Genomic DNA, 19,121 nt, shown 5'->3' on the forward strand with positions numbered 1-19,121 from the left:
CTGAAGGCATAACTGACTTGCCTGGCCTCATTTTATGTAACCTGAGGTCCAACTCACATGGGGGGATGCGAAGTGTCTATGAATTAGTTCTGAATCCTCTGAAGGGAAGGTTCAGCCCTCACAACATAGGAATCTTCACCCTATTAAAGTGTGTAACATAGTTTTTGTACCCATTTTACTCTTCTCCAGGTATTCAATCTGATATAAGCAACAGACAGAAAAAAAAACACCACACCTCCCTTAAGGGACCTATACTGGCTCTCTTCATGTACAAGCAACCTGTCTGAAATTTAGGTAAATGTTACTATTCCCAATTCAAAAAAAATAGGGAGCTAAGGGATTGTGAAGAGAATGGATCAGTGATATAAAGTTTGACAAAAAGAATATCAAATCCAAATATGAAGCTACATCTACAATTTTGTATTATTATCAAGAAATAAGGAAGAAATTTTTTACGCTGAGGGTGGTGAAGCACTGGCACAGGTTGCCCAGAGAGGTGGTGGATGCCCCATCCCTGGAAACCTTCAAGGTCAGGTTGGACGGGGCTCTGAGCAACCTGATCTAGTTGAAGACGTCCCTGCCCACAGCAGGGGGGTTGGACTAGATGACCTTTAGAGATCCCTTCCAACCCAAACTATTCTATGACTCTAAAACATTATTTATTTATTTATTTATTTCCACGTGTTGCTCTCCTGTAAATATTAAGGTCTGGTAGAGTTTGAGAAGTAACAGCTTGGTCTCTAAAACCTGCTTAGAAAGTGAAATCTTTATGTAAAAATAGAGATAGATGGTATCTCCGGGGGCAGGGGGGGAAGTAAATCTTACCAAAATCTTCCAATATCCCATTCTGCATTAGCTAGTGTTCCCCTTCATCCACCAATCCTGTTGGCTGATCTATTATTTCAGTCCTTACCACTTAATAAAAACATTGAAAAGTAATGACGTTATTGTTCAATAATCAGCTATCCTCAGTTTCTAATCTTATTTTTTAAAGCATCAAAAGCTAAGTAATCAAATTGGGGGAATTTTTAAGCCACACTATCCTCCCTCAAAATATATATTCCACAGTCTACACACAAAGGTGTAAATTATAATTTGAGCAAAATTGTGCATTATCATTGAATTACTGTAGAATCATCATGAAACCACAGAAATTTTGTCTGGAAGTCACCTAGTCTCACCTCTCACTAAAAATATGATCATTTCCAACACCACATTAGGATTTGTGTAGTTGACTGGAAAAGATCAAGCTCACAGACTTTCTGGTCACCTCTTCCATTACTACAGTATCCTCTTCATGAAAAAGTTTTCCTGTGTCCAGTCTGAACCCCCCAAACTGTATGCCATTACTGAGAAAAGTTCAGCGCCATCATCTTTGCCACTCCCTTTGAACTTATTGTGGGGTAACCTAAGATCACCCCCTTAGCCTCCTTTTCACCAGACCCAGCTCCCTAAAAATCCCAGCTCCCTAACCTCTCCCATCACATCATGTGGCCTAGGCCTCTGACCAGTTTAGTATCCCCCCGCTGGACTATTTCCAGTTTCTCAACATCCCGTCTGTATTGGGGGTTACCAAAATGACACACAGTTGTCCAAGAACCAGCTATACCAGATCCAAGCAGGGGTGGTAACAGCTTCCTTCAGTCTGCTAGTCATGTTCCTCCTTCCTTCTGATGTAGCCCAGTACACAGTTAGTTTTGTCTGCAGTGAAAGCACACCACTGGCTCATACTCAGCTTGACATTCTTAATGATCGCAAGTCCTTTTCAGCAGGGCTGTGACTCAGCCAGGTGCTTCCCAGCCTGGACTGATGCATGGTGTTATTCCACCTCAGATGCAGAATTTCAGTCTGCTCTTTTTTAAATATGTGAGTTTCCTGTTGGCTCAGTCCTCAGTTTGTTCAAGGTCTCAAGATGCTTTAAGACTGAAGCTCTACTTCGGCTTTCCATCGTCACCCTAATTTAGTATCATTCACAAATTCGCTGACGGTACATTCTGTTCAATTCTGTCGTTCAAGTCACTGAAGAATTGAATAGCATGAGTACCAGGATCAACCCCTGAGGTATTCCACTTCTTACTGTCTGCTAACTAGTCAAGCTATCGATTTCTACCCTTTCAGTAAAGTAGTCCAGCCAATTTTCAGCCCGCTCAATGCCCAGCCCATGCTTCCTCAGCTTACTCTTGACAACACTGGGGGAGAAGGTATCAGAAGTCTTAATAAAGTTACAGTTATACCATATCACATGTGCTCCCCTCATTCACATTGTCAGACATTTCATCCTAGAAGGCAATCAGATTAGCAAAACACTAACTGCACTTCAGAAATCTGTGTTGACTCTTCCTATTTACCCTCTTGCCCTTCATGTTTCTGGAAGCAGGTGCCAAGACAACGTGTTCCATGATCTTTCTGGGGACTGACACTGACCTGACACAGCCTGTAGATCCCTGGACCATCCTCCTTATCTTTCATAAAGACTGGTAGAATGTTAGCCTCCTTCTAGTTCTCAGGACTTTCCTCAACTACCATGTTTTTTCTTGCACAACAGCTGCCTTGCAATCCTATCACCTGAATGAGCTCTTATCAATCTTGGCATAGAGCCCCAAGAAGCTGAATACATCCACTTTCTCTAAACAGTCCCTAACCTGTGGCTCCTCCATGTTACTGTTCCTTGTCTGGGAACAGTTAAAAGAAACATGGGAAATTTCTGCCTTTTCCGTGTTGTCCACCATTAGTTTGCCTCCAGCATTCATCCATGGACCCACATTTCCCTGAGTTCCCTCAGGGAAATACTTGCAGAATCCTTTCCTGTTACTTTATGCCCCCAAGTTCAGCTCCAAATAGGCTTTGGCCTTCCTAATTTCAGTTTGCCTTCTCCAGAAATAATGAAGGAGAAATTAAAGTTACCATATGAAGCACTCTCCAGCAGAATTACATTCAACTTCTAGATCAGAATACACATTAGGTTAGAAACCAAAATCTATATTCTTTGAAGGAATGGTGTAGGCTTTTTCTTCACTATCATAAGGCATTGCATGTTGAAACTTTCATCCAGCAGGGAATGCAGATGACAGATTCCTGAAAAGTCTCAGGAAGCTTTGCAGAAAAAGAAACGAAAACAGATATGTTTTTCCCTACTATAAAGTAACTAATATGCCACAAAAAAAGAATACAGCTGTTGATGATCTTTTTAATTCACTTATTAAAGTGAATGGAATTAAGTAAGCTTTCTCGTACTATGCTTTTCAGTAATGAACAGAAACATTTTGAAATTTGCACGGTACCGTATTATCTAAAGCAATTAACCTTGAACTCCAGCAAAAAAAGGCGGTATTAGACCACAGCTGCACGGACACATTGACTCCATAATTTGATGACTCCTTCAAGTACATACTGAGAAAACAAATGCTAAGCATAAACACACTCAACTAGGAAGGAATATGTCAATAATATTCAAATTAAAATCAGAATTATTTTAATTTAAGTAACTTGTGCATCTTTGTCAATGTTAATACAATCCTTTTCAATGTTAACCTGAAGATTCACACTTTTCTTAAGTCAGTCCATTCATCCCTCACTTACCACAATCACTGATGAGAGGAAGAACCTGTATGCCTATTTCTCCCTTTTCAAGTAATGCTGATTATTAATGCAGATTAGGGATCAGAAAAGACAACTGAAAAACACATTCAAACCGAAGTTTGATAAAACAGAAAGCTTCACAAATATCTAAAATACTGAACAGAAGAGATACAAATTAATATGCTTTTATTAAAAGACTTTACTTCTCTGTATGCATGCATTTGCACTGCTATACTAAAAGGAGCCATTGACTGTATTCATACATGCATGTACTATGCAAACAGTGCAGGTACGGCAATAGTGACCATGTATATTAACAACGCAAGATTCATGAAACAGTAATATATTTTCTTTTAAAATATTGTACCAAATGAACCAGAAAAACATTAACACCTATTATCATATGACATCTTCACATCAGGGAAGGCTTGTAATGAGAAGGATTATATGCTATTAGAACAACTAACAGTGAAAAAAATTAAAATGGCAAACATTCAGGTGCCTAAGTTAGACCCACAGAAAAGCTTGCTTATTTTTTCCCTTTAACAGTTGGCCTCAAAAGATATTACCTATGCCTAGAAATCTTGTATTATAACTACAGACTACCTACCTTTTTAAGTAAAAGGCAACAAAAAAAAACTTCAAGGGATACTATATACCATTCAAATTTACAGTAAGAAACCATAAAGTAGCTCTTTGCATGACCACAGATAAACTGAGAGGGAGTAGAAACAGTTGTCAACACAAGAAAATCAGAAGCTAAACTGTATGTGGTAGGGAAAACTGAGAAGTGTAAGCTTCACATGAATCTCATCATAGATTAAAAGGGGAGGGAACACACTGGCTTCTGTTCAGACTAAACTGATGACAACCAGACAGATTTCTTTCAATTGTTTTATTCCCAATGCATAAAGGAAATGCAACTAGGTACAGTCTTCACAAACCAAAGTCCGCTACAACCACCTGACAGTGGCAATTCTCTCTCTCTCACACAGAAACAATCTAGCAAGGTTTTAAGTATTGGACAATTTCTCATGCCAAATAAGGGAATACAGCTGCATATCACCCACACACCACTCATGCAGAAAGTACTTTTCCATTTGTACACATTTTTTTAGACTTTTGTGGAATAAACTGCAGTTCACTTTCTAACATTAATTGAAAAGCCCTTAGTGGACTTATCACCAGCTTTTAAATATTCACCTATTACTAAAGAAATACGTGTATGTATTTGAGTCACTAACTTAGCTTAGCTCTTCTGCATTTAGGTAGGCATCACTGTAGCATATGCCATCAATGAATTTATATTTCTGTGTCTGACAGTGAAATCTCGCACATAAAAGTACAGCACCAGTAGCAATGCTGATTCATATCAGCCAACAGGCACTGCGTCAAACCTCAGTTTGAGTGGCTATCAAATTTATTACGGACAACTGTCCATTTTCTACAGTCCATCATCCAGCCTCAGCATGAAAAACCTCTAAAGGGGATGCTGGTGCTGCATGTAAGCTGTGGGGTGCTTACAAATCTTTGTAGACCGCAGTGGGGCAAAGTCACTGTTATGTACACATTTTACAATGCTTTTCAATCCCAATATGCATCACAGTGGTACATCCAGTCCTACTTTCAGAGACAGAGGCATTTACTTAGTGTTGTACCTGGTTTTGTAATACGTTTTTTGTGCATACAGAAAGGGCGCGGGATGAAACTACACTGTTAATTTAATCTCAAGAATTTATTCACTATTTAAATAAGGTTTTAAAGCCTACTAGAGAATGTGAAAACAGGAATAAAATGGTTATTTTACAGGTGCAGCAGCAAACATAGTGGTCAAAGGTTTCAGAAAGGTGCCCATGCACATGTTGCAGCCAGAGCTGCACCTAACTCCCTTCCTGTGGTTGCAGCCATAGAGAAAACACAACCTATCACAGGTTTTTCCATGCCTGAAAATCTTTAGCCAGTAGAACAGCATCTTGGAGCTGGACCAGAAGGCTGCCTTACATTGTGGCAGAAATGCACACTGGTTGGTTGGTACCTGCCACAACTTGTGCCAAACTAACAAACAAAAACCTAATCCAAAGAATCATCTATTTTCACAGCACGAGTTACTGAAAACATATACTAAGAGGAACGGTATCCTCTATTTTCTGTGACTTGGAACAAACAGAACAGCATAAACTGTGTTGGAACAGGTTTTCATATGCAAGCACTGCTTTGTGAAATAAAAATAGAAGTTTTAAATTTAAATTTTTTTTAAAAAATAAATTAAAAAAAAAGAGAGATAGTTTAAAGGGTCCATTTTTCCCCTCCAAACAAAATTAGTAATCCTGTGTTAATTCAAAATTATTCAGTTCTGGAATGTCGAAGTTTTGAAGATATCAATTCATTAAAAATTCTTATGCTACTGGTTCACAGAAGAATGCAATAAACCTTACGTTTTAACAAACCTAGTATAAAACTGAGAATTTTCAAGTGAATCTGCTGACTTACTATCAAGAATCAAGCCTATTTATAGTATCAGATACACTTACCCGCAAGTGCTCTGTCAACAAAAGCTTCAGATAATGACCTAGATTGACAATGAAGAGAACAAAGATGGGTGTAACTATGTACAGGAAAGATAGTGGGGTGGGGAGAAGGGGGAAGAAATCCTCAACTACTTTGAAAAACAGTATTTTCCAGGGCTACCATTTGTAACACCTGAAGCATAGATGTATTTTAGTCTACACTAAAAATATAAACAGGATTTTACTAAGATGTGTTGCTATGCTGGAATCAGACAGGGGGTGAAAAAATCATTTACCAGTTCCAAGGCAGCATACAGTACAATTCTTAAATATACTTACTTACATCAAGACTCTGAAGACTATGAAAATCATAGAAGTGAAAAGATAAAGTCAGAAAATTTTTCCATTCTGCTTTTTTTTTCCCCTTTATTTTTCACTGAAAAATTTTGTTGAAAAATGCTTAGCAATGTGAACATAAACTACAAGACTTCCTAGATGAAGAGGCCGGTAATGGTATACAAAACGCTCCATTTAAATCTTAATTACACAGCCAGGCACATAATTGCACTGTGTTACTGTTGGGGTAGATGGATAATCGTGACCATGGGATAACACTGCAACATGAATTGCAGGTTTGAGTGATGGAATACCACGCTAACCAACAAAATGTCATTCCAGATTAATCAGATCGTTATTACTGGAGGGCGCTAGATACCCAAGGAAGGAAAGCTCAACACAGACAGGTACTAGTTATGCCTAAGAGATGGGACTGTCTGCAAAATGTAAAGAATAATGCTTTATGAGGACTCAAGGTAAAACAAATGTGGCAACTGAAGGAACAGAGATGAAATTTGAGAAGTATGGCTCTCATTTTGAAACAACTAAGGAAATAGACCTCAAGCAGCTATTTGCTATATGACCATCCAGACCAAAGAAATTGAGGGAATACTACTAGAAATAGAAATACTACTTTGTGTGCTGTCAAGTAGATAACCAGTGGCAGTTTTTCACTTACAAAAGCTGGTGTCACAAATTAAATTCACTCAAAACGGTGAATTTCTGCACATGAGAAAACAAGTTATCATATCACATTATGTAAAATAAGGGGACAAAGGGCTGTGACTGATCAAAGACACCCCTGCCTCAGGCAGGCCCCCACACCCACTTGTACACCCACAACGAAGGAATGCTCTGAAGAGATAAATGGAGGCTACATGACCTGAAGGCTCAGGGGAGAATAATGACATAATTGATCACAACTGTTGAAAAGGAAGCCAAACTCATCTCAATGCAAAAGGAAACCCAAGGGTGCCTTTGTTTTAGACAAACTGACTATAACAGCCAAGTATTTCAACAGTTTGCCTAACTGCCTGTCCCTGAATGAAAGGAATGCAGACCCAGAGCAAATCAAAACTAGTTTTAGGGGTGCTTCTGGTTAAAATAACATAACTTCTATACGTATTGGATCTGCTTAGAAATTATGATCCTATAACTGTAATCAAGAGTATCTTTTACTCATGTAAGTGTAATAGGTATTTAGCTTATTGTTTTATACTTCTCTGTAGAGTCCAGCCATTCCCTCAGGAAGTGACTTTGCCTGCCGCGATTCCACTGACAATTAGTGACTGATGAAGCCGCAGTGCAGCAGCACGGACTGGAGGCAAGTGGGCTGAGCTGGGATACACCTCCCGCGAGAGGAGCCTGGCTCCCCAGCGGTTGCTAGCCTTGAGCCCCCGTACGACAGGTCACTCTACTGGGCTCAGAGAGCGATGGAGGAAGGAATATGTTCCCCATCGTGGAGCTTGCTGGATAGCTTTATATGAACTATATGGAGCACTTAATGAACGAAGTAATGGCTCAGCTTTGTACCAAGTTTGCAAGACCTCAGGACTGAGCCTTGCCAGGCTTCCTCTGTCCAAACTTTTCTCGACCTGCCTGCAGCTTTGTTTTACTTGGTTTAGCTGTAACAGCAATTTTTGTAATTGAGCAGGTGCATGTGGCTAATTTTTTACGACCACAGTTTATACAGATGGAAGGATCAAGCAGTCATTCTGTGTAGAGCAAGGTATTTAACGTCACTAACATGATGAGATACAGGCCTGGCATGATAGCAGTGGCCTTCAGCAGTGAAGGCAGAGTAGCACAGTACAGACATGAGTGGAAAAGAGATGAGCCGCCAACTTGGCACTGGAGACCCCACAACTATAAACAACTCAGCCAGACCAGCATGGGGAGTGTGTATGTGGTTAAGCCCAATATAAAAACCAAACAATAAACAGAAGAGCTCTGAAGACAGCTGTGGGCTTCAGCTGACTTCAACACACACATTCCTTTCTGGTGACTGGGGGATGCTCAGCGTCATGATGGTGAGCATATTCAAGATAAGGAGATTCACTTTTATATTGTGTCAATTGTATATTGCGTTCACTATACTCAGCTAAGTGTAATTTCTAATTAAATTGTGATGCGAGTGCATTGTTGTGTCACTGTGCTAAATCAAAATCCCCTGTAATTGCAAGTAACTTCAAATTCATTAAACTTTGTACTATATATTAAGCCCTCCACATGTGGAATATCTAAAAGAACATGGTCAAAGAGTATTGCAGTATGACAAGGTCTCAACAACAAAAAAAGGTAACATCCTAGAAAAGAGATTTCAAAAATCAAGCCGTTATCATCTTATCATATCTACCCCTTAAATTAAAAAAAAAAAAAAACAAAACAAAAAAACAAACCAAAAAACCACCACAAAGCAAACCAAACAAAAAAGCCCCGAACACCAAAAAAACTTCCAATGGAATCTTTTGCAAAATAAAAAGGAGAAAAAAACCTCTTTGGGCCTCAGGACTTGGATGTGCTGTTTGCATAGAAATGGAAAATGTATGTATAAAGAGTAGCAGGGAACCCATGCAAAAAGTCTGGCTCTGCTGTTGTACATGTTATAGGTTATACTTGTAAAGCCTCCCTCCAAAACAAAGTGAGTGATCTTCTACCAAAAATGCAATGTTAACCTTGAGGAGGTAAAGAATTATGAATTAAGCAATTAATTTGTGCAGAACTTTACTATGAATCTTCAATTTTTTTTAAAGGTTAATGTCTTTTGCTGGCCTTTTATCCCTTCACACTGGAAAGGTTCTCAACAGAGGCAACTATAGAATAAGTTTCTGTCACCGAAAATTTCGGAGATAAATACTTCATTTTCACCACAGAGGAGGAAAAAAAGCTAAGTACATGCTACACATTGTTAAAATCAATTTATTGCGTGATTCTAAACTGGTTTAACGTGATCTTAAGTACATAACTCACAGCCAAAGTTAAGCTTATTTGGGTAGTAATGTACTTTAACTCTCAGGTGTAGATTTAAGTTTAACCTTAGCTTAGCATTTGCTGGGTTCCAGTTTTCTTGTCTGGGGATGAACAGAATTGTAACGTATTTTATCAAAGCGTAACATGCATAGCATTCAACTACCCATTAAGTAGTTTTTTCTAGGAATACAAAAGATTTAGATTACCCACAGAAAGATACAGTTCCATTTAGCAGTAAATGCATCAGGAGTAGAAAATGCCATCATGTGAGAAAACATACAGAAACAGATGGGAAAACACAAGTTTTCAAAATGACATAAAAGGAACAAAAATTGCTAAAACAATGATGAAAATTAAATCTCCTTCAAAAATCCCTTTCAAAACTGAAGTTGTAAGAACAAGTTGCATGAAAAGTACTGGCAAGACAAGTTAAAGGAAAAGGGTCACTGTGGAATCTGGAGAGTGCTTTTAGTGTTTGTCCTTATCTCTAGAGAAGAGAAGACAGAAGAAGTAAAAACAATCACTGATTGAAGTGTTCACAGTTTGGTCTTTTAACAGCACTTTCTTTTCTCTGTAGAAGAGGTATGCTGTTTTTGAAATCCATGGGCCTCACAGCTTCATATACTTTCTACGCAAATGAAAATTACTATTGATGGATATTGCTTAATTCCAGCATAGAAAGAGAAAAATACTGGAAACGGGTAAGAAAGCTAAGTCTCAGGAACATAAAGTATACAGAAACATGATTGTGACTTCCTTTTAGACAAGGAAGTGGGGCAGAGTTGGGGGACACACACCCAAAACCTCCGCTCCCCTGTACATTTAAATAGGGATGTTACGCTGGACTTTCTGAGTCAATTCTAAATACTACAAAAAAGTTGACTAAACCCATGGTTTGAAGCATATTTTTACAGCAGCTGTGCTAAAAAGCCCAATCCTTGAAAACAAGTTGGCAAACTGATCCAACCGCCCTTCACCAAAAAAGAAAAGAACACACTCAACCTTCCGTAATACAGAGCTGCCTTATGTTTTCGGATGGTGATTTCCAACTCACTCCACTCCCCAGCAGCATTCCCCACATGGCCGCGTAAGTCCACGTTTGTCAGTACAGCAGAGGGAGCTGCGTCGGTACAGGGAAAAGCACAACTTGACTAGCCCCTTCTAACGATTTTAAGTTTATTTAGATCTCCCTCTCAAGTGACTTTAAGGTGAGATCAAGAATCTATTCCACTACGCCAGTTAAAAGACTTGGGTTTAGGTGTGAAAATATTTTACATTTTAAAAAGCCCCAATGAATGATACCAGAGAAAAAGAAATCAACGACGTTAAAATGTTACAAATGTTAAAATGTTAGAAATTTAATATACTAAAATTTAAACGCTATTGAAATTGAGATCAATATTACTATTTTCTTAGGCTATCTTTATTCCAAGTTTGAAATTGTTCCACTAATGGCAAAAAAAAATAAGTTAAGGCAGAAGCGCTTGTGGATCAGCAGAAGTGTGTTCATCTACTGGCTGCATGATAAGAAAGGATATTTTACCTTTCTTTATGATGGCCTTTAATAGTGCTTTAAATTAGCATTAGACTGAGCTGTCACTAAATGGCATTCTACCCAGCTTCTCTGAAATTCTTGGCTTTGAACTACTAATTTTTCAACATTACTTTAAGTCAAAATAGCATCATATTTAACTCTAATTTTGTTCTGGTAATTGGCATTTTCTTCCCTCTCTTCAAAGATGGTTTTGCTGGGAGGATATATCCTCTCAATACTCTTCTATCCGACTAAATCTTCACAGAAGCCTTTCCACTCCCAGCTCATTTCAAACAATCCCAAAAATGAGTATTTTGGATTACCACCACATCCTTTTATCAGTGAAGTAATTTTTAGTTTCTTCACACTGCATCTACTATGACTACTGCATTTTTGGCATGACTTACAGGATATGGGGTTCTGAATAGGAATCACTTGTCTAGGTCTCCATTCTTGTAAACTGCCATTTCCTGAGAAGCACAACGTGAATACGCTCACAGCTGCTCCAAAGAGGTGTGTGAAACCAGTCCCAGACTAAATCAAGAACTTGAGAATCCTATAGAGCAGGGCGTATAGTAAGTATATTAAATTATGTCCTTCTTCACCAGCCACTGTGATGACACTCTTCAAAACTTCACTCAACTCCCCATTTCCAGCAGTAGAATCGTACATCTTGAAAGCAATCCCCATCAACTTGAGGATGTACCTGGGAAGCACTAGCTGTACTCACAAAGCTTCGCACTTCCATAATATGTTGGTCCATCCAGCAATTTAGAAGTACAGTATCCACTGTATAGACTGGTGCTACTCAAAACATATCATACAGCCAAGTCTAGTTCTTATCTAAAATCAATATATTAATAAAAATAAAAGATGGCAAAAAGGAAGAGGAATATCTCTCTGGAACATTTTAAAACCTCACTGGAAACAAGGGAGTCCTATAACTAAGGAAGTGAATATATTGACGTGCTACTTAGAGAGAAGATGACAGAAATACATATTGATTGAATATAATTAGCATGGGTCTGAAATAGAGCTGCTAAAACTTTTAAAGGCAGAGAGACAGAGCCTGATGTTTGAGGGGAAGCCATACATGAATATATCATAACTGAACCTATTTAGAAAAGCTACAGAATACTTAAGGTTACTAGAGTAATTACTGGTTCCTATAAGGCAAGAATGAGATTTTACTTTGGTGAATATTATGTATTACAATACAGCATGCATTATATTAGGGGAAACAGCTGCAAAAGTCATTCTGTGATCAGACTTGGGGCCCAATACTTGGATGACTGTATGAAGTGCCGTGACCTGCTAGTCAGACTACATGATTTCACAAGTCTCTTCTGGCCTTAAAACCTTAAAAAATAGTCTGAATTGAAACATCCATCTAGATATGTGATTTTGTTCTAAAACTTCAATCATGATATAAAGACATGGGAAAAACAATCTGGCAGAGCCAAGAAAAGAAATTAAATCTTTCAACTTCTACAGCCATTTCTATCTACAGTTTTGCTTACATATACACATATAAGATGTGCATGAAATACATAACCCTGTTTCCAAAGAGTACTAACACCTAGCATACAAGTTCACTTAAGTCATGTATATTATCCTTATTTAATACTGACATGCATTACAATGCTTAACCATTATTACTCTGTATGTGTTTTTTAGTCTAGTTTTAACCACAATTTCTTGACAAATGAGTAGCTTTCTAATGGGAAAATTGGTAAATATTTAAAAGTAACAGAAGTTACTTTAGAAAAAATGTAAGTCTTATAAAGCCAGGATGTTTTTAACCCAAAGATGACACTCTCATTCTTGTTTTAACAAAAAAAAAAGAAGTTAACAGCCAACCATCTCAAAGCCAAAGACTTCTGCTTTCTCTGGAATCAGCATTTCAGCACTATGATTTAAAGAATGTATTAATCAATCATTTATTTAAACAGTGTGAGAAATATTCCAAAAGTCTTAGAAGCCTAAGGTTTTTCTGGAGAGAGGGGGAAAGACATGCATCTGGAAACAAGTATCTTTATTTGAAATAAGTAGGTTTAAAAAGGATTCAAAAGTAATATTAAACATTACACAACTTGTCCTTTGCATAAGTTTTCTGAAAGGCAAAGAGCTGTTCTCTGAAAGAGGCTACTACTAAGATGGTAAAGGAAACTAGAGTCACTAGGAAACTAAAACAAATGTATGATACCATTTCTGAGTTGAATGTAGTTGTCAGTGCTTCAAGATGGATCTCACTCTTAGGAAATTATTTTCTCTCATGTTCTCCAAGGGTTTTTATTAAAAAAATCTGCCAAAACAAGCCTCTGCTAGGTCATTGTCACTACATTCCTCCTCAGCCTCCAAGGGAGCAGTTTCTGTATGCCAAGAACCGAAGTACTGTGAACCACGTGTGCCCGGAGACTTCCAGGAAAAGCATCAGCTTTACTACATATTTACTCAAAAGGTTCTCCGGCAGCTATTTCTACCTTCAAAACAGCATTATCAATAGCTCTCTTCCCAGGCATTTTTTTAACAGAGTGCGATCAGAAGTCTCTTGCACAGGTGGAAATTCCCAATCAGAAACATACCATGCTTTTTGCAGAAAAAATAATTCTATCTACCACATATGTTCTCACAAACCATAGAGTCCTGATATCTCACTTTGTTTGCTGAAGAATTTTTCCCATATTTACAGACACAAATGCAGATGACAAAGCAGAAACAGAAATGGCCTTATGTTTTCCAAAACCTGTGAAGCATTGGGCCATATGTGTTTGCCAGTATATCTTAAAAAAATCCTTCTTCATACAGATATTTAATGACATTTTATACAGCATGGAAAACTGAAACTATTTGTCTAGTGGTTTAACACTACTGCATGATTTCCCTTTAAAGAATTTGATTCTGACTGTCTAAAACCAACGAAGCAAGCAAACACGCACACACAAAAAAAACCCAACAGCTTTCACTTTCGCAGACGTTATTAACCCTTCCTCTTCATGGGGACAGCTTGAAAACACATAAGCCAAAGTTCACTGCCTGGAATCTCAAGATTTCTTAGACATACGGTGTATGATTCTGACCTCCCCTCCAGCAGTGCCTGCTAACCTTAAAAAGTTAGCAGCAAGGGGAAAAAAAAGGATTCATATTCTTTATCCATCACTTTTTCTCAATTGCATCTCAGAAGTCTGAAACTTCTGCCACAAGTGTTCCAAGAGAATTAAAGAAAGGAAACTTTTTAAAGTTAAGCATCAGCACAGATGAAGAAAACGTAACATATTTGATTCATCAAAACATACCTTGATTATGAACTCAATCATCTTTTTCTTTATTAGCAGTACTTTTGAATAATTGTCTGTGTTCGTATTTCTAAAACTCTAGGTATATTTTCGGCTACAGTCAAAGGGCACATAAAGCAAAATCACATACCACACAGTAAAGTAATTCATTCCTTCTTCTAAAAAGGAGAGGGCTACCCATCTGAACAGTCGATTAGAAACTTACTTCCTTTACTCCCCTAATCAGAATCAGTGTAATGCATTTCATCTGCCTGAAGCATGGGATGGTCGAAACACACAATATTGTGGGGAATAGAAAAAGCCCAAAAGCTGGTTTGGGGTTTTTTGGGTTTGGTTTTTTTTTTCCCTTTCAAATCTTTACTACAAAATAAAAAAAGAATATTGGAGTTACATGGCTTTCCCAGTAGTGAGTGTGGCTGAATATAAATGTGTGCCATTAAGCCAAATTTACTAAAGTCACCATATACTCTGAAGGAATGCATTCAGATCCAGAAAAAAAAACCAACCCAAAAGTCAGTCTCATTTTTGAGCTTAATACAGTCTTCCAACTCCAAGACAGGTCTAACTAGAGATCACCTGTCAAGAAAGAAGTTTACTTAACAGAACACCTGTGAAATTTTGGGACCCTGTACCACAATAATTCAAGAGATTATTTTGTTATTCAGCAGTACCTTAGGTTAGCTGGCTAGGCTGTTCTTGGTGATAAGGGAATGCAGAAGTCCTTTATTACAAGCTCCTTTTTGCTGTGGTTCACAGGAATCAAAAATATCTTTGCTAATATTTTACCACTTAAAATCCTTTTCATCTAGTGGATTCAGCATTGACTCCCTCTAGTACTCAATTCACTGATTTATGGGAGTGGGAGGTTCAGTTGCAAAATACATGAGCAGGTATAAACTAGCAATATCATCACAAAACCCAATAACAGAGAAGAACTCTCACTATTCAATACTGTGTTTCACATTCTAACAGGCAGATGCAGCATATCTTCTACCTATATAACTTCCCTGTATATTTTTTTAACATCAGAGAGTAAAAAGCTAAGGCAGGTATTTTTCTTCAAAATAATACTGTAACACAGGCTGAAACACTGGTACACATGCAAGTAATGCTGTTGTCCCAGAAGAGAATATGCATATAAACATCTAAACCATGGGTAGTTTCAGTACAACAACGTGCCATAAATCTTAAGACAAAACTCCACGTTATAACCTTTCTTTCTTGCACTCCTCTTTTCAGAACCAGAAAATATGACTAACCTTTAACACCCAAAAGAGAGAACTGGTACATATCAAAAACAAAAAATGAAGAGCAAGGTTGCAATTTTTATAAAAGCCCAATGACTCAACAGTTAGTACTCCAATGGTCTTAGATATCATAAGCTGAATTCATGCATTAATTTTACTAAAGAAGCAGTGAATGTCTTAGGCAGGGAAAGATCACTATTTTATAATTGGAGAACCAATTTAGACACCTTCAGCAAGGAGAAAGCTGACTAAAAGCAGCTATCTTTTAATGTCTGTCTTTGGGATACCTGTTGCTGCTGTTGAGCCAAATGAGGTAGTCACGGAGACCAGGAGTTTTCATGAACTGGAATATTAATCATCTCCTGATGTACAAAGAGGCGGTAAGCAAAATCTCAGACAGTCAGCCCACAAAACTTTACATTAAAATGTCCAAACCTGTCTTACTAGAATCAAGCAGAGAATCACACTAAAAACCTTTCTTTCAAAAATTTCTAATACTTTTGGTTTTAATCATCCAAGGCTGAAAGCCTCTGTCCCTACCCAATTCTCTAAAATAATCTCACATCAAGTTTTACACAAAAAAAACCCAAAACATGTATATGTTAAACTTTAAAATCCTAGGATTCTTATAAATCCTTTTAACTAAAAAGTCTAGGATAACACATCTTCTCCACAACTACTCATTTGTCTATAGTTCATATATGCCATGCCTATATGCTGTAACTCCACATGCAGATTGCCAGCAAGAAAAGCAGAGAGCTCTGAAAACCACCATTGACAGTAAAGAGTGAAAGTGGAGAATAAAATGAACAATTCAATGAAATTATATTAAATTTATTGTAGGATAGCACATGGAAGTATACGAAGACATGAAGAAATATTTAATATTCTTTGCAATATGCATTTGTAAATAAAATTATTCAGACACCACCTATGAAACCTTTGTAAAAAAACCACCAAATTATATTATTGTTTTCTAGCCTGCGGATGCAACAGTTGCATACCTGTTCTTTAACTGAAGCTAGAATGGCAGAGGTTGTCTCAGTCTCAGAGCCATCGCCATTGGATGTGTTCAACACAGGACTAAGGGAACTTGTCTTGTCAGAAGACGAGGGCTGGTCTGGAACAGGCATAGTTTCTGCAGTTTATGGAAAAACAAAACAATGATTTTGTTATTAGAAACCTGATACATATGAGAAATCATATGTGTATAAGAATAATAATACTAATTTAAGGAAAAAATGGTAGAACATGCTTCTGTTCTGTAATATAGAATTAATATATCACTTATTTAAAACTAGTTCTAAATTAATTATAAAACAAAATATTAACTGATCTCCCAGTCTTACTCCAAAATATTCACTACAGTACATTTGGAGAGGATTCAAATCATTTACAGCTGTGATTTTTGTAAACTATTCCAGTGGCAGCATCCAACATGAAATTACAGTATCATGAAAGTAATGAATCATGAAATGCTTTGCAAACAGAAAACCAACAAATGATACATGAGAGAAATATAAAACATCTAGTGTTGACTTTCTAACGTGCATGATTATTTAGTATGTATTATATTTTAAGCCTAGGTAACTAACTTCACCTTTCTTCTAGTCTAGAAGGTGATTTTGATAGCATTTTATCAGAGTATTTTTGAGAAAAACAGCACACCAGTTGTTACGTCATTTTTGAGACCTGTTACAAAAAACAAAGGTTCTTAGCACTTGAAGGAATTTCTAGTATTCTTTCCGAGAAGGAGAATGGTGGTGGTGACTGTGGAAAGATTTATCTTTCTGAAGGCTAAGCTATAGTGTAGCATCTCTGTTCAAACGTCACAACAGGCACATCTCTGCAGGCAAGTTGTGCCTCATTCCACAAGCAAAGGAGCAGAGAGGCAGCTTGCACGGTTATGCACAGGAGAGTTAGGATAAGATCACGTTCATGTGGGAGCTGGCCAGAATTATTCTGTCAAAGAGAACTGGCCCACAGGCTGCCAGCTGGACAGCCCTCCTAAAGAGCAGCAGGGATATTCAGAGGGATGTCATCAGAGAGGTCACACGTGCATAGCACTCTCCATTCACATCAATGGCAAAACTCCTGCCTTGGCTCCATTCTGCTTTTCAAAGCCCATGTTTTTATAAAATAGAACTTTTTCTGGAAGAAATAAGAAGTCTGAAAAGAGTGGGAAAGGGCAGTTGGTAAAAGCAAATATAAAATTCAAGACACAGAGCAAGCATCCCCACACCAGTTTGCCATGGAAATTAGGGCTCTAAAATGAGGGGAGATTACATTCTATAAAGCTTTGGCTCAGAAGCCACAGTGCTGCCCAAGAACACTCATTCAGTCCAGCTGGGTAGCCTTTTCCAAAAGCTTCCTGAAGCTCAGGACACTGGCATACATACACAAGACAAAAACATGAAAATACAGAGTAGTCATAAAAAAAGTCAGTTATTTCTCATAAGAGAAGTCTCCCTAAATCTCAGGCTAGATTAGTTTATATATTGAAGCATGAGATTATATATCACTTTAATTAAAGAAGCTACATATTTTCATACGGCTCACTTTTTGTAAGCAAATCACTGAAAGTGCTAAATAACATATCTTTGGCTCTGGCAATGTCCTTGCTCCAGATACATACACTATTTGAAGTTAATCTTTAAAAACTGAGATGATATATATACCCGTCTCCTTCTTTCACAAGTACAAGTACACCGTACAAAACTTCTACATGATTCCAATACATCGATCTAAAAGGACTTCTGAATTATATTTTCTCATTTTCTGAAACAAAGGAACCAGCTTCTATTATAACAAGTTACCTAGTTTGTGGCATACAATTAAAGGTGCTACTCTCTTGTAAAATACCACAGAAGAGACATGTACGCACATACATTTACAGGCTTGTTCTAGTATCTCACTTTCAAACAATCTAATTATTTTCTTTTTTTACTAAATTATTAATTGCATTATCATAATAGAAAGCAAAGTCATTTTCTTTTTGGTATTGCAATTTACCTGAAAAAATACAAATGGCCAAATAGTTCATTTTATAGAGCTATATTTGCAGAAAACACTGGAGTGCAACGCTCCTCGCTATCAACCCCATAGCCTGTAAAGTCCAGCTGAAAATTGTGCACAGGAATGAAAGAGACCAGAGGATTCAGGAACATGAGTCAGGACACGTGAAGCAGTCCTACCGTCCTTGCAGACACTCCCTCTGGGTGGTGGGGAGCCATGCTTCCCGGTTGGGGCAGCTCACCAGGGAGACATGTGGAACTACAACAGCATGAGGCACAAAGAACTGCCTCCCCAAGACTGCACTGGGTTGGGAAGAAACACCAGAGCTGTGAATGAGGCACCTGCTAAATAATTTCAGGCACACTGGCTGAGAGCACCTCCCCTGCTGCAGGATTGCTTTCTCTGCAGTTGAGAAGCTTCTTGGAAAAAGCCCCTTTGTCTGCTTAGCTCGTCCTCGTGCTCCTCCAGGGCTGCCTGACCCCAGGCAGGGAGACTCTGCTGACCCGGCCTTTCCATAAACACTAGCCCGAGGAGGTAAAACCCAGCAAACTAAACAAGACTAGGTGTCAAGAACTCCTTGGTCCTGCTCCCACCTCCACAAGTAACTGTCATTTGAGGTCCATTTAAATTTTCCTCT

The 19,121-nt window shown here is 38.0% G+C and overlaps 1 protein-coding gene across 1 annotated transcript in view; it reads right to left on the minus strand.

Annotated features, from left to right (window-relative positions):
- CTNND2 (catenin (cadherin-associated protein), delta 2) overlaps positions 1-16,602 on the minus strand; it is a 573,271-nt gene extending 556,669 nt beyond the window's left edge. Inside the window, exon 1 of the mRNA XM_009325000.1 lies at positions 16,474-16,602. Within this exon, the coding sequence (XP_009323275.1) occupies positions 16,474-16,602 (129 nt within the window). The remainder of the gene's footprint in view (positions 1-16,473) is intronic.
- Between the last annotated feature and the right edge of the window lie 2,519 nt (positions 16,603-19,121).

Source organism: Pygoscelis adeliae, unplaced genomic scaffold (assembly GCF_000699105.1).
Source record: "Pygoscelis adeliae isolate BGI_AS28 unplaced genomic scaffold, ASM69910v1 Scaffold86, whole genome shotgun sequence".
NCBI classification, from domain to species: domain Eukaryota; kingdom Metazoa; phylum Chordata; class Aves; order Sphenisciformes; family Spheniscidae; genus Pygoscelis; species Pygoscelis adeliae.